This window comes from Mytilus edulis, chromosome 3, assembly GCF_963676685.1.
Source record: "Mytilus edulis chromosome 3, xbMytEdul2.2, whole genome shotgun sequence".
Classification (NCBI taxonomy): domain Eukaryota; kingdom Metazoa; phylum Mollusca; class Bivalvia; order Mytilida; family Mytilidae; genus Mytilus; species Mytilus edulis.
The window spans coordinates 61,353,647-61,367,026 of NC_092346.1; the positions used below are offsets into that span (position 1 = coordinate 61,353,647).

A 13,380-nucleotide genomic window follows, 5' to 3' on the forward strand; every position below is an offset into this window, starting at 1 on the left:
GGTTAGTAGATTAAGAATCTAATAATTGATAATAACACTCAAGAAAAAACACAACTTTTATTGATGTTAATTTGCAGGTTTTATTTTTTATAAGATCTTGTCTTAACTTCAAATTCAAACAAAAACCTATAGCTAAGTAAAGAAGGTTAAATGACCTGAGCTATTTACTGTTGGAAAGTAGGAAAATCACAAAAAAATAAATTTATTGAATGTGTAATCATTAAATTTCATTTGATTTAATGTAAGTTTATCTCTTCTTTGTTATGCATTTGAGTTTCAAGCATCCACAGGTGTCTGCCACTTCAACTTTAATAGCATCAATCTTCCTTTTAAGTGTACTGATGGCATCTGGAGTACTTTGAACTGGACATAAAGCATACAAGTGGTATACCTTGTAACTTTTCACTCCCCAGACACTTCTTAGTCCAGCTTCTACTCCTGTACATGCTTTATCTCCAGTGTCACTGAAAAAAAATAGGATGCATGTTTGGTTTGGAGAGTAGACAACCTTGCTTTGGAATTATGTACTAGTATGTATCCATGAAAAATTAGTAGCAAATACTCCATTTTGTAAGTTAGAGTTACACAAATGGTTTAACTATCAAATCTCTCATTTGTAACCTAATACATTCTTTTTTCTATAACAGATCAATTGAGCACTGCTTTTACAAGAAAGGTTGCATTTTTAATGTGAATTTTATTTTCCTCTAATAATTCATCTTTGAAAGATAATTTACAGAATGATTTTCATAGTAGTAGTAGTGTATATAAAAAATAATTTATAACCAAACAATTAGATATTCGTTTATATGTCAAACATATAACAAACTATTGGTGTCAAAAGCTGTCAGTGACTGTGTGTACTGTTTTGTTACAAGTGTCTTCTCAATAATCAGAAAAATAAGAATTCCAATTAAACCTCAACCTCGTCTTTCTTTTGGTGATTATCTCACTGATATTGTATGGTCGGTGGGGAGGGGGTTCTGGTGTTGCTTTTGAATGGGGACATATGGTTGGAAACCTCTTTAAAAATGGCTAGATCCGCCACTGATATTACGCTTGCTCAGTGGCGGATCCAGCCATTTTAAAAAGGGGGGGGGGGGTGTTCCAACTATATGCTCCCATTCAAATGCATTGATCGGCCAAAAAAGGGGGGTTTCCAATGCCCAGAACCCCACCCCTTGGATCTGCCACTGCTTATTGAATGGCAATGACCAAACCGGCACCAAACTGACAAAACAAATGATATGACAAACTTGAGTATAACTGTTCTACTAAAGATATAATTTTAACACATTTTTTTTCTATATGTGTATTCCATACCTTCAATATGACAAGCATCTTTAAGTTCATGTATATTTGGATGCCAACACGACAGCATCATGCATGGCTTATACAGTGATGTCTTAAAAAGACTTGAAACAATAGTTCCAATCTTTACAAAAATGAATCTAAAAATCCTGAATTATTCCGATTTTCTGAACCACAAAATGCATATATTTTGTATATGAAAGTAGGTCCAAATATCGTTTGTCGCCTTCGAAACTTTACACGGTACTCACGTTGGTTACATTTAAATTAAATGTTGAGGTGGAAACCACAGAAACAAGTGCATGTGGTGGAAACACGGCCAATATTTCCTAAAGGTCTTGTCGAATCGTAACCGGGTTTCCAGTAAAGAGTACTCGATCCAATGAGTAATAAAATCAGAGTTAGTATGGCTCTGTAAACTCGTATAATTGCTAACTTCTACGTCGTTAGTTCTCTCAGAGACATATAATACATATAATAAATTACATGTATATGCGAACCTGTAGTGTTCTTCGGCTTGGCCTGGTTTTTTTTTTAATAAGATTACATGTAATACTTACGGATGACATTTTTTATGTGGTATGTGCACGTGATGGAGTCCATGTAAGAGTTGACACACATCAGTACGATTGTGATGACGATGCCACCTTACACCTTCTAAAGTCCTTAAATAGGCTTCTGCTTTCTCAGCTGATGTCCCGTTCTTCGACAAGTGATACCTGAATACACAAGTTAACATTTTAAGTGTAGGAGTATTTAATTTGCATACAAAAAACATAAAGACACTTTTTGGTATAGTGCTTATTTACATAATAAAAATGATTTTTTAAGATACACTACACGGTAGCCTATCGTTAATCGAGACATTAGATAAAATTGCATATTTTTTTCTCTGTAAAACCAAGGATTTGTATAGTAAGACTAGACTTACTATACAAATCCTTGGTAAAACATACAGTAAAATTCAATAAAATTAACTTTTATAAATTCAGAAACAACGGCAACATGTAGTGTAGACTTTTCCGAGTATAATTGTATTTACTCAATTCCAATAAGAATACAAGTTACAAACAAATCTAGTACTAAACGGTGAAACTGACTCAGTGTAACCGAATAATTAATTAACAACAGGACTGACATATATATTGACTTGTTAGATATACTGTCCTCATGCAGGTTACACAGAAAAAATGTAACAGAGCATAGTGAAAGAGCATAGTGAAAGTATAAAATGAATTGCAAACAAATCTAACAGCCGAGAGAGAAGTGAAACTTCAAAGAGTACTATGAATTTACAAACAAATTTTACGTAGATAAATGAAAGTGCACCATGAATGACAAACAAATGTAATGTAGAAAAATGGAAGTGCACCATGAATGACAAACAAATCTAACGTAGAAACTGAAAGTGCACCATGAATGACAAACACATTTAATGTAGAAAAATGAAAGTGCACCAAGAATGACAAACAAATCTAACATAGAAAAATGGAAGTGCACAATGAATGAACTGAAAGTGCACCATGAATGACAAACAAATCGGCTAAAGTAGGAACTGAAAGTGCGCCATGAATGACAAACAAATCTAGCGTAGAAAAATGAAAGTGCGCCATGAATGACAAACAAATCAAGCGTAGAAAAATGAAAGTGCGCCATGAATGACAAACAAATCTAGCGTAGAAAAATGAAAGTGCGCCATGAATGACAAACAAATCCAGGCGCGGATCCAAAGGGGGGGGGGGGGGGGGGTTCCGGGGGTTGGAACCCCCCTTTTTTTGGACGATCAATGCATTTGAATGGGGACATGTAGTTGGAACCCCCCCCCCCCCCTTTTGTCCTGGGTTAGGAACCCTCCCTTTTTAAAATGGCTGGATCCGCCCCTGAAATCTAACGTAGGAACTGAAAGTGCGCCATGAATGACAAACAAATCTAACGTAGAAACTGAAAAGTGCGCCATGAATGACAAACAAATCTAAAGTAGGAACTGAAAGTGCACCATGAATGACAAACAAATCTAACGTAGAAAAATGAAAGTGCACCATGAATGACAAACAAATCTAACGTAGAAAAATGAAAGTGCACCATGAATGACAAACAAATCTAACGTAGAAAAATGAAAGTGCACCATGAATGACAAACAAATCTAACGTAGAAACTGAAAGTGCACCATGAATGACAAACAAATCTAACGTAGAAACTGAAAGTGTACCATGAATGACAAACAAATCTAACGTAGAAACTGAAAGTGCACCATGAATGACAAAGAAATCTTAACAAAGAACGATAATAAAATTGAGAATGGAAATGGGGAATGTGTCAAAGAGACAACAACCCGACCAAATAAAAAACAACAGCAGAGGGTCACCAACAGGTCTTCAATGTAGCGAGAAATTCCCGCACCCGGAGGCGTCCTTCAGCTGGCCCCTAAACAAATATATACTAGTCCAGTGATAATGAACGCCATACTAATTTCCAAATTGTACACAAGAAACTAAAATTAAAAAAATACAAGACTAACAAAGGCCAGAGGCTCCTGACTTGGGACAGGCGCAAAAATGCGGCGGGGTTAAACATGTTTGTGAGATCTCAACCCTCCCCCTATACCTCTAACCAATGTAGAAAAGTAAACGCATAACAATACACACATTAAAATTCAGTTCAAGAGAAGTCAGAGTCTGATGTCAGAAGATGTAACCAAAGAAAATAAAGAAAATGACAATAATACATAAATAACAACAGACTACTAGCAGTTAACTGACATGCCAGCTCCAGACTTCAATTAAACAGACTGAAAGATTATGATTTCATCATATGAACATCAGGCACAATCCTTCCCGTTAGGGATTTAGTATCATACCATCATAACATATATGAAAAGAACATAACCCGTGTCATGCCAACAACTGTTTTTAGAATAAATGTGTTTAGTTCCGATGCAAAGACCTTATCAGTGACTCAATATTAACGCCAAAATATGCAATCTTTAATGACTTGACAACAGTATCGTAATTATATCCCTTCTTAATAAGTCTATTCAAAGGTTTCGTAAGTTTCTGAGGTGAATACTGACACCTTTGTGCTTTATAAAGAATATTTCCATAAAAAATTGGATGTGAAATACCTGAACGTATTAGAAGTCTGCATGTTGAGCTATATTTACGAATGATGTCTTTATACCGATGATAAAATTTAGTAAATGTTTTGACTAGTTTGTGATATCGAAAACCCTGGTGTAATAATTTTTCAGTAATACATAAATTTCTCTCGTTAAAATCTAAAACATTGTTACATACACGAGCGAATCGTACAAGTTGAGATATATAAGCATACCAACAATCTTGTTAGCTGATGACACAACTTTATTTAGCGCAACTGTAAATGGTGCTCAGACATTATTAAACGTTGTTAACAGCTCTGCGCTCAAATGGCGGTTAAAATATAATGCATCGAAAAGTGGTGTTTTGACTTTTACACCACCAAGAAAGACTCGCAACAATAATGACTCTGCAGCATGTCTTACCCTAGGTAATATTGTACTCGAAAGAAAACGTACATGTACTTACGCTGGAACACTTATTAACTCAGATGGAAAAACTTTCGATAGATCAGATAAATCCAGTAAAAAGTTAAAACAGAAACTTCACTCACTATATACTGTTGGTGTTAATCCACGAGGGATGAGTGCCTTAACAAATAACTTGATATGGAAAAGAGTTATTCTTACAATTGCACTTTATGATCCTTTATGGATGTGAAACTTGGGGTCAGCTACCCTACCGTGAAACTGAAATGTTGGAAATAACTCAAAGATATTTCGTCAGATTTATACTAATGATGGATAAACGTAGTCCGACTGACTCTTGTATTATTAATGTTGGCTTGTGGTCTGTCGAAGGATATACTGATAAAATGAAACTTTTGTTTTTTGGGAGATTGTGTCGTGCAAAATCGACAACAATACATAAACGGATGTTTAATTTTCGTATGGGACAAATATTAACCGGTGAGTCCAGTCAAATATCATTGACCTACGATTATATCAAAATTTTGATGAAATATGAATTTGATGTTTTTGTTGAAAACTTTGTGGCTGAAAACTTTTTTCCAGACAAGCTACTGTGGAGCAAAATTGTAAAACAGACTTTAGACATATACGAAGAAAACAAATGGAAACACTCGATCAGTTGAACGGCGACCAGAACTTAAGCGGTACCATAAAATACATACATGTTTGACGGAGCATCGTTTGTTACGACTAGCGGTAACTTATCCATCTCTTAATTCAAAGTTTATGACGCTTGTGAAATTAGGAGCCATAGCTATTCAAACAGGCAAATGCTCCTTGTGTAACTTATATAATACGGATACTTATGCATTATATTCTTTGCTGTACATCTCTTTTACAAATTCGGACAGAAATGTTCTACAAAATTGTCGATATTCTTGACGTAGAAGATTCCGTTCGTTTGATGATGACGAAACTGTCGAGTCGTTACTTGGAAGTATGAATCATACCATGCAAACTTTAAATGCTGATGTATGGAACCTCTTGATGTGCCACATAGCAGATTATATGTATAAACTATATCAGGTCTTCAATTATGATCTTTATAGTCACATATTTGATCTTAACTAATATTGTTCTTGTATGAAATTGGTGAATTATAGACGTTTTGTTTTCGACTCTATTTCATATAATTATGTAACTACCTATGGACTTTTTGTTATTGCTGTTTATATACTTTGATGTTGTTTAGAATATGTAAATATGTTAATGTTATGTTCTTGAATCTGTTCTTATAATATAAATTGAAAAATCTTCATATATATATGGAGGAAATAAAGATAATCAATCAATCATGAATGAATGAATGAATGAACTGAAGGTGCACCATGAATGACAAAGAAATCTTAACAAAGAAAATCGAAAGTTAAGCATGAATTTTATCGGTTTGCGTATTTTTTTTTTATTGATTGCTAAAATAGGATAAATTGGAAACGTTTAACACCACACATGGTCCACATTTAACAATGTCAATCAACATTCTCCCCAGAAAAAAATATGCTCCACCTGTAAATCAGTTTCCGCCGACCATATAAAAAAGTAATTTGTTTGTTCTTTCCATTACCTTGTGATGGCGAATTTTATATAAAGCTCTGTACCATTATTTGCTTACTTATGTTTAAGGTCTTTTGCAACTGTGCGTGCGTGCTCTATGTTCTTCTTAAGATGTCCCTTGAGTGGTTCTTTTAGGCTTTTTATGTACAGCTTTTCGTCTACTTCTAGATTCCTAAAGTAAGAATCAAATACTGTAATGTCACAAAGATTTTAGTTACAGTGAGTTACATCTTCGCGTATATCGAAAGAATAGGAATGTCAACAAAGTCTACTAGTATATTATTTCATCGAGTTTAGTAGTATTTTCATGAAATTTGAGAAGTTTTGGGTTGCTAAACGGTATATCTAAATTACTGACTTTCTAAAATATAAAATCGCAAACGAAAAACGAAAATACCAGTTTTTGTTATTCGTAATTATTACGAATTGAATTTGATATTACATTTTTTTTGTAATCCTTGATAACGAATTCAAGTGGTAATAACGAATTTCTAAAATCATGATAACGAATTTCCGGAACTAAGAATGACAATTTTTTTTGGTCGTATATTGGTATCACGTTATCGTCGTCGTCTTCGTCAGCGTCGTCCGAAAACAGATGGTTTCCGGATAATAACTTTAGTATAAGTAAAAAGAAATGAATAACATTTTAACACAAGGTTTATAAGCACTAAAGGAAGGTTGGGATTGATTTGAGGGGTTATGGTCCCAACTGTTAAGGAATTAGGGGCCAAAAAGGGCCCCAAATAAGCATTTTTCTAGTTCCCAGACAATAACTTGTGTGTAAATGTATGGATCTTTCTGAAATTGTACCATAAGGTTTCATACCAAAAAAGGAAGGTTGGGATATATTTTGGGAGTCATGGCCATCATTGTTTAGGAATTAGGGGCCAAAAAAGGGGCCAAAACAATACTTTTCTAAATTGCTTATTTCTTGACCAATTTCAATGGGGTTTTATTCTTGAATTCTTAGGATTCCTTAATATGCAGAATCTAAGTGTATTAGGTTTTTGGATTTAGGCCCCCGTTTATAAATTGGTCCACATTGAGGTCCAAGGGTCCAAAATTAAACTTTGTTTGATTTCATAAAAAAATGAATTTTAGGGGTTCTTTGATATGCCGAATCTAACCGTGTATTTAGATTTTGAATTTTTGGTCCCGTTTTCAAATTGGTCTACAATAGGGTCCATAAGGTCTAAACTGAATTAAACTTAGTTTTATTTTAACAAAAAATTAATTATTGGGGTTCTTTGATATGCTGAATATTAAAATGTATTTAGATTTTTGATTATGGGCCGTGTTTTCAAGTTGGTCCGAATCAGGGTCCAAAATTAAACTTTGTTTGATTTCAACAAAAAAATGAATGTATGGGGTTCTTTGATATGCTGAATCAAACCATGTATTCAATTTTTTGATTTTTGGGCCCGTTATCAAATGGGTCCACATTGAGGTCAAAAGGGTCCAAAATTAAACATTTATGTTTCATCAAAAATTGAATGCTTGGGTTTCTTTGATATGCTGAATCAATCCATGGCCATGTATTTAGATTTTGGATATTGAACCAAAATAGGTAATTTTTTTATTTTATTTTTTTTTAAGTTCATTAGACCACATTCATTCTATGGCAGAAACCTATGCTGTGTCAACTATTTAATCACAATACAAATTCAGAGCTGAATGTTGTATTCATACTTGCCCCAACTGTTCAGGGTTCGACCTCTGCGGTCGTATAAAGTTGCGCCCTGCGGAGCATCGTGTTAAAGTTTTCTTATCATTTTCTGATTGAACAGTTTGAATGCAAAACTGTTTGAAATATTAAGTAATATATCATATTTTGTGGTAATAATTCACTTGATGATTTGTTGTTCTTTCAAATAATGAAGAAGATAAAAAAACAGTTTAGTTTAACTCTACAAATAAGTATGTAGTCTAGTCGTTATAGTTTTATGGAATGATACTCATTCTAACATTGACATTTTACTTTTAGATGTTGAATTATGCTGTTTCTGGTCATACAGAGGAAACCCTGAATCAAGCAAAGCAGTCACTGATTGGTATGATACAAGATGTAGATTTTGACAACTTACGAGATCTGACATCTAATTATACCAGGAGGCCTAGTCCAGAAAAAAAATGAATTCTTGAGGTTCTTTGATATGCTGAATCTAACCATGTATTTAGCTTTTGGATATTGGACCATAATAGGTAAATGTTCAATTAATTTTTTTAAAGTTCTTAGACCACATTCATTCTGTGTCAGAAACCTATGCTGTGTCAAATATTTAATCACAATCCAAATTCAGAGCTGTATCAAGCTTGAATGTTGTGTCCATACTTGACCCAACTGTTCATTATTCGACCTGTGCGGTCGTATCAAGCCTCCCTGCGGAACATTTTATTGGAATACGTGGTAACTAATTAAAAATGCAATAACAAATTTTATGAATCGAAATAACGTAGAGTCCAAATTTTATTTTTTGGAGGTCCTAAATAGGCTTCCGTACTTTTGGAATACGTCATAGTCTATATCAGATAGATATTCAAAAAATAAATGCTATTACTTTTTTTCAATTTGTGTTCATTTTAAATTCCAAAACTGAAATAACATTACGTGTCACCACTGTCTGACAGTAGATAGTTGTACTGAAAACGAAAATAATTTATAGATCAAAAATAAATAAACCTACTTTTTATCAGGTAATGCATATGTGGTATAATGCTGTTTGATTCTGTGTTTCACTGGATGAGGTATGTGAACAACACACACGTCTGCTGGAGCAGGTGCTGCTGCTGCCGCCGCTGCTGTTTCATTAGCCGCATCGCACCTTATTACCACAAATGCAACAAAACACAGGGAGAAGAACTGCAAAATGATAAGTCAAATTAAATTGCACCGATAGATATAGTTTGAAGAGAAGAAATGTACAGATTGATAACAAAAGAGTAAACATCTTATTAGTTATTTGAGTTGATTTGTCTAATGTAAGGGTTACTTACCTACTTACCAAAATGAGGAAAAAAATCCATGAAAATATTCCTCTTGATACTATCTTTTGATTGTAAGAAGCTTCTGTCCAAGTTTGGTAAAAATTCAGGATAGTTTATGAATCTAATAAATGTTTTAAAAATTTTAACTGCAGACTGTGTGTAATGATAACTGGAAGAAAAACTAAGCCCATTTATAGGTAAAATACGATTAAACAAGTACAAAATTTTGACAACATTTCCTTTTAGATACTAGCTTTTGATCATTAACAAACTTCTGTCCAAGTTTGGCACAAATCTAGGAAAGTTTCGAAAGTGATTAAAATTTTAAAAACTTTAACCTCAGAGTGAATGTATTGTTTCCCGGCTGAAAAATAAAGTCCATTTATAAGTAAAATACGGGAAAAAATGGATTTTTTTCTCTCACAAATTTACTTCTGGATACTATTTTATGATAATAAACAAGCTTCTGTCCAAGTTTGGTACAAGTCCAGGATAGTTTAAGAGAGTGATTAAAATTTTTAAAACTTTGACCACAGAGTGAATAAAATGTTTCCCAGCAGAAAACAACTAATAGATATAGGAAGATGTGGTGTGAGTGCGTGTCAATGAGACAACTCTCCATCCAAATAACAATTTATTAAAAGTAAACCATTATAGGTCAATGTACGGCCTTCAACACGGAGCCTTGGCTCACACCGAACAATAAGCTATAAAGGGGCCCGAAATTACTAGTGTAAAACCATTCAAACGGGAAAACCAACGGTCTAATCTATATATAAAATGAGAAACGAGAAACACGTATAAATTACATAAACAAACGACAACTACTGTACATAAGATTCTTGTTGTTCGGTGTGAGCCAAGGCTCCGTGTTGAAGGCCGTACATTGACCTATAATGGTTTACTTTTTTTTCATATTGTTAATTGGATGGAGAGTTGTCTCATTGGCACTCACACCACATCTTCCTATATCTATTGACTTAGGACAGGTACAAACATTTGCAGCGGGATTAAACGTTTTAATGGTACCAAACCTTATCCCTTTTTCTGAAACAATAGTATAACATCACAACATAGAAAAACACACGATAAAATATCAATTGGAAGGCTTAACTCAATCAAAATACGTAAATTAACACACTATGAACAATTCACAAGTAAAATACGGAAAACAGGAATTTTATTTTTTACAAAATTTACTTCTAGATACTATCTTATGATCATAAACAAGCTTCTTTCCAAGTTTGGTAGAAATCCAGGATAGTTTAAGAAAGTTATTAAAATTTCAAAAACTTTAACCACAAAGTGAATATTTGTGGACGCCGCCGCCGACGGAATGTAGGATCGCCTTTTCGAATAAGGTCGAAGGCTCGACAAAAAGGAATCTGAGATTTCGAAATTTTACAATTGATATTACTTAGATAATGCACAACAATGTTCGTGAACCCATGGGACATCATAGTAACGAATAAAAAAAAAAATGTTTTACCTGATTTTGATAAAGGCGTTATATCGCTCTTTTTTTCCCTCACTATTTTTTTTTTAAATTACTAATGCCGGTGATCGTTACAATAATGTGTAATCCAATGTTATATATAATCCGAGCGGTTCCTTTCCTCGAAACAATGAACCCATTTGTCAAACTGCGATGTTACATGTTATCTTCGGTAGCGAAGAATACAAACTGGCCCCCTCCTCTCCGCGTCCTAAATCTTGGCCAAAGAGAAGACGAAAGGATGACAACATATTTTTTCTATAAAGGCTTATGATGCCATCCATTTTAATTTACATTATTTTCCTGCTAAATTGATTAAAAAAAATAATAATAGTATACTTACAAAAATCTTCATGGTGATTTGAGAATTGTGTTGTTTTACCTACAGATTAATGCCTATTTATACAAAATACGACCACCCTTATGCAGGTTATCAGAACAGAACTGGTAAAAACTTGTCTATATCTATCATTTATTATGTTGGAAAGCTAAAGATGACTTTTATGATATGTTAGGGAGAGGTTTCTATAAACAACACAATGGTTTACTCATTAGCTAACCTGTTATTTAATGGAGCGGTATAAGCTCATTTCGCTAAGAATGATTTAGTTAAAATAAAGTCATTTTTTATTGACCTCAATTCAGAGGTTTCTCTATAGTTGCTTGATATTTTTCACGGTAGCAGCTTGAGAAGCTTTTGAGATCATAAGACGTAATGATATATTCAATATTATAATGTACATCTTGTACCTCTTGACCAGGTTCACATTACCATATATGGAAAGCTCAAATAATATTTTTATTTAATCAAATCAAGCTTTAAGAATTTTTCTCTTTTTCCGATTTATGCGTTTTATCAACGACATGTTTGTGTCAATAAGTCATAACTCAACTCTCATATTTGTATTATAATGATTTGCATACCTCATATTTACTTTGGCACCTCTCATTTCATTTGTTAATTTAGTGGGATTCGTGTTGCCCAGTCTTTAATTTTCTGTTTTGTGATTTTTATACTGTTGTTTGTTATTTCTCGGGATTTTTTTCCTTGACGTAGTCAGTTTGTTTCTAATTATAAGTTTGAATGTCCCTTAGGTATAATTCACAAAAAAGCGCTTCGGACGCATGAAATTATTAAACGTGTTGTTTTCAATTTTTCACATCACTGGGTCGATACCTCTGCTGGTGGACTATCAGTCCCCGAGGGTGTCATCAGCTCAGTAGTCAGTACTTCAGTACTGACATGATTTAACAAACCTTTCTAAAATTGTCCGTTTATAAATTTTTAAATTATGAGGAAACTAAGGTTTCAACTATCACAGGCAAAGTTGACTTTAGATGAATTTGGCTATTTATTTTAAATATTTTTGACGTATAGCTCTTCAACGGTTTCGGAACTTATACATCTTTGGATTTTAAATGTTTGGTTTTGAGCGTTCCTGATGAAGGTAAATCCAGAAAAGCGCTTCAGACGCATGAAAGTTACCTTTAGATGAATTTGGCTATTTATTTTAGGTATTATTGACATATAGCTCTTAAACGGTTTCGGAACTTATACATCTTTGGATTTTAAATGTTTGGCTTTGAGCGTTCCTGATGAAGGTAAATCCAGAAAAGCGGACGCATGAAATTATTAAACGTGTTGTTTTCAATTTTTCACCTCTCTTTAAGAATTGTTTAACCAAAAATACTCTTACTGAAATTTTCAATGATATTCAAAGACCTGGCTAGAGATATCTCTAAGAATACTATCCCAGCGGTGATAACTCAGGTTAAATCAGAGGATTGTTTGACGTTTGCTGAACGTCCAGTGGCAAATATTTGAAGCGTGTTCAGAACGAGATTCACAATAAGTATTCAACAGTTAGGTCATGTAGTTTGGGATCAATTGGAAAGATTGGCAGAACATTTCGAATGTCACTGGACAATGATGATATAAATTAAGGTTGGCAGAATTAAGGACTTACAATAGGCAGCCTACGGACCACTCAGAGGTTTTTTGCAGCGTGCATCGGATTTAACGTCCCCATGCCGACCAGACGTGGCTGAGAATTGATACATTTCGCATTTTGGCAACTGTTTACTGTCGGTCGAAGAAGAACAAGGGATTATATATATTTTCAACCCTTAGGGACATAAATAAGAAGAGAAAAGTACTGAAATAACAATATGTTTTCAGGAGAGAACTTTAAATGTTATGCGTAGAAGAAAGAAAAATCGGTCTAAGTTTCTTGCGTACATACAAACGTTATTATCATGTAGTTAGTCTTCGTTCCGGCTTTAAAATAAAATGTCTCGATAAAAAATCCACAAAAACAATCTCAACAATGGAAGCAGTAACATTAAAACAAGGTAAGACGGGGAAGTTCCATGGCATACACTAAGACCATCATTATACCCAAAGATGTGTCAAACAAAAAGGCTAATGTTACAATTTTACATTGCTTTTTAACATTATATACTATTG

The 13,380-nt window shown here is 33.8% G+C and overlaps 1 protein-coding gene across 1 annotated transcript; it reads right to left on the reverse strand.

Moving 5' to 3' along the window:
* Window positions 1-44: 44 nt before the first annotated feature.
* On the reverse strand, window positions 45-11,404 carry LOC139517019 (uncharacterized). Its single transcript, XM_071307557.1, has 5 exons — window positions 11,257-11,404; window positions 9,118-9,293; window positions 6,489-6,602; window positions 1,872-2,030; window positions 45-464 (listed from the first exon to the last, which is right to left on the reverse strand). The coding sequence occupies exons 1-5, from the start codon at window positions 11,266-11,268 to the stop codon at window positions 248-250; spliced, it is 678 nt and encodes a 225-aa protein (XP_071163658.1). The 5' UTR covers window positions 11,269-11,404; the 3' UTR covers window positions 45-247.
* Window positions 11,405-13,380: the final 1,976 nt, after the last annotated feature.

What these genes read in the sequence shown, in the direction of transcription:
- LOC139517019 (XM_071307557.1), bottom strand. An exon ending in TATGCATTACCTGATAAAAA is followed by an intron (nt 6,603 to 9,117) that starts GTAGGTTTATTT and finishes TTCTTACTTTAG; the next exon opens with GAATCTAGAAGTAGACGAAA. An exon ending in GCAAAAGACCTTAAACATAA is followed by an intron (nt 2,031 to 6,488) that starts GTAAGCAAATAA and finishes TTGTGTATTCAG; the next exon opens with GTATCACTTGTCGAAGAACG.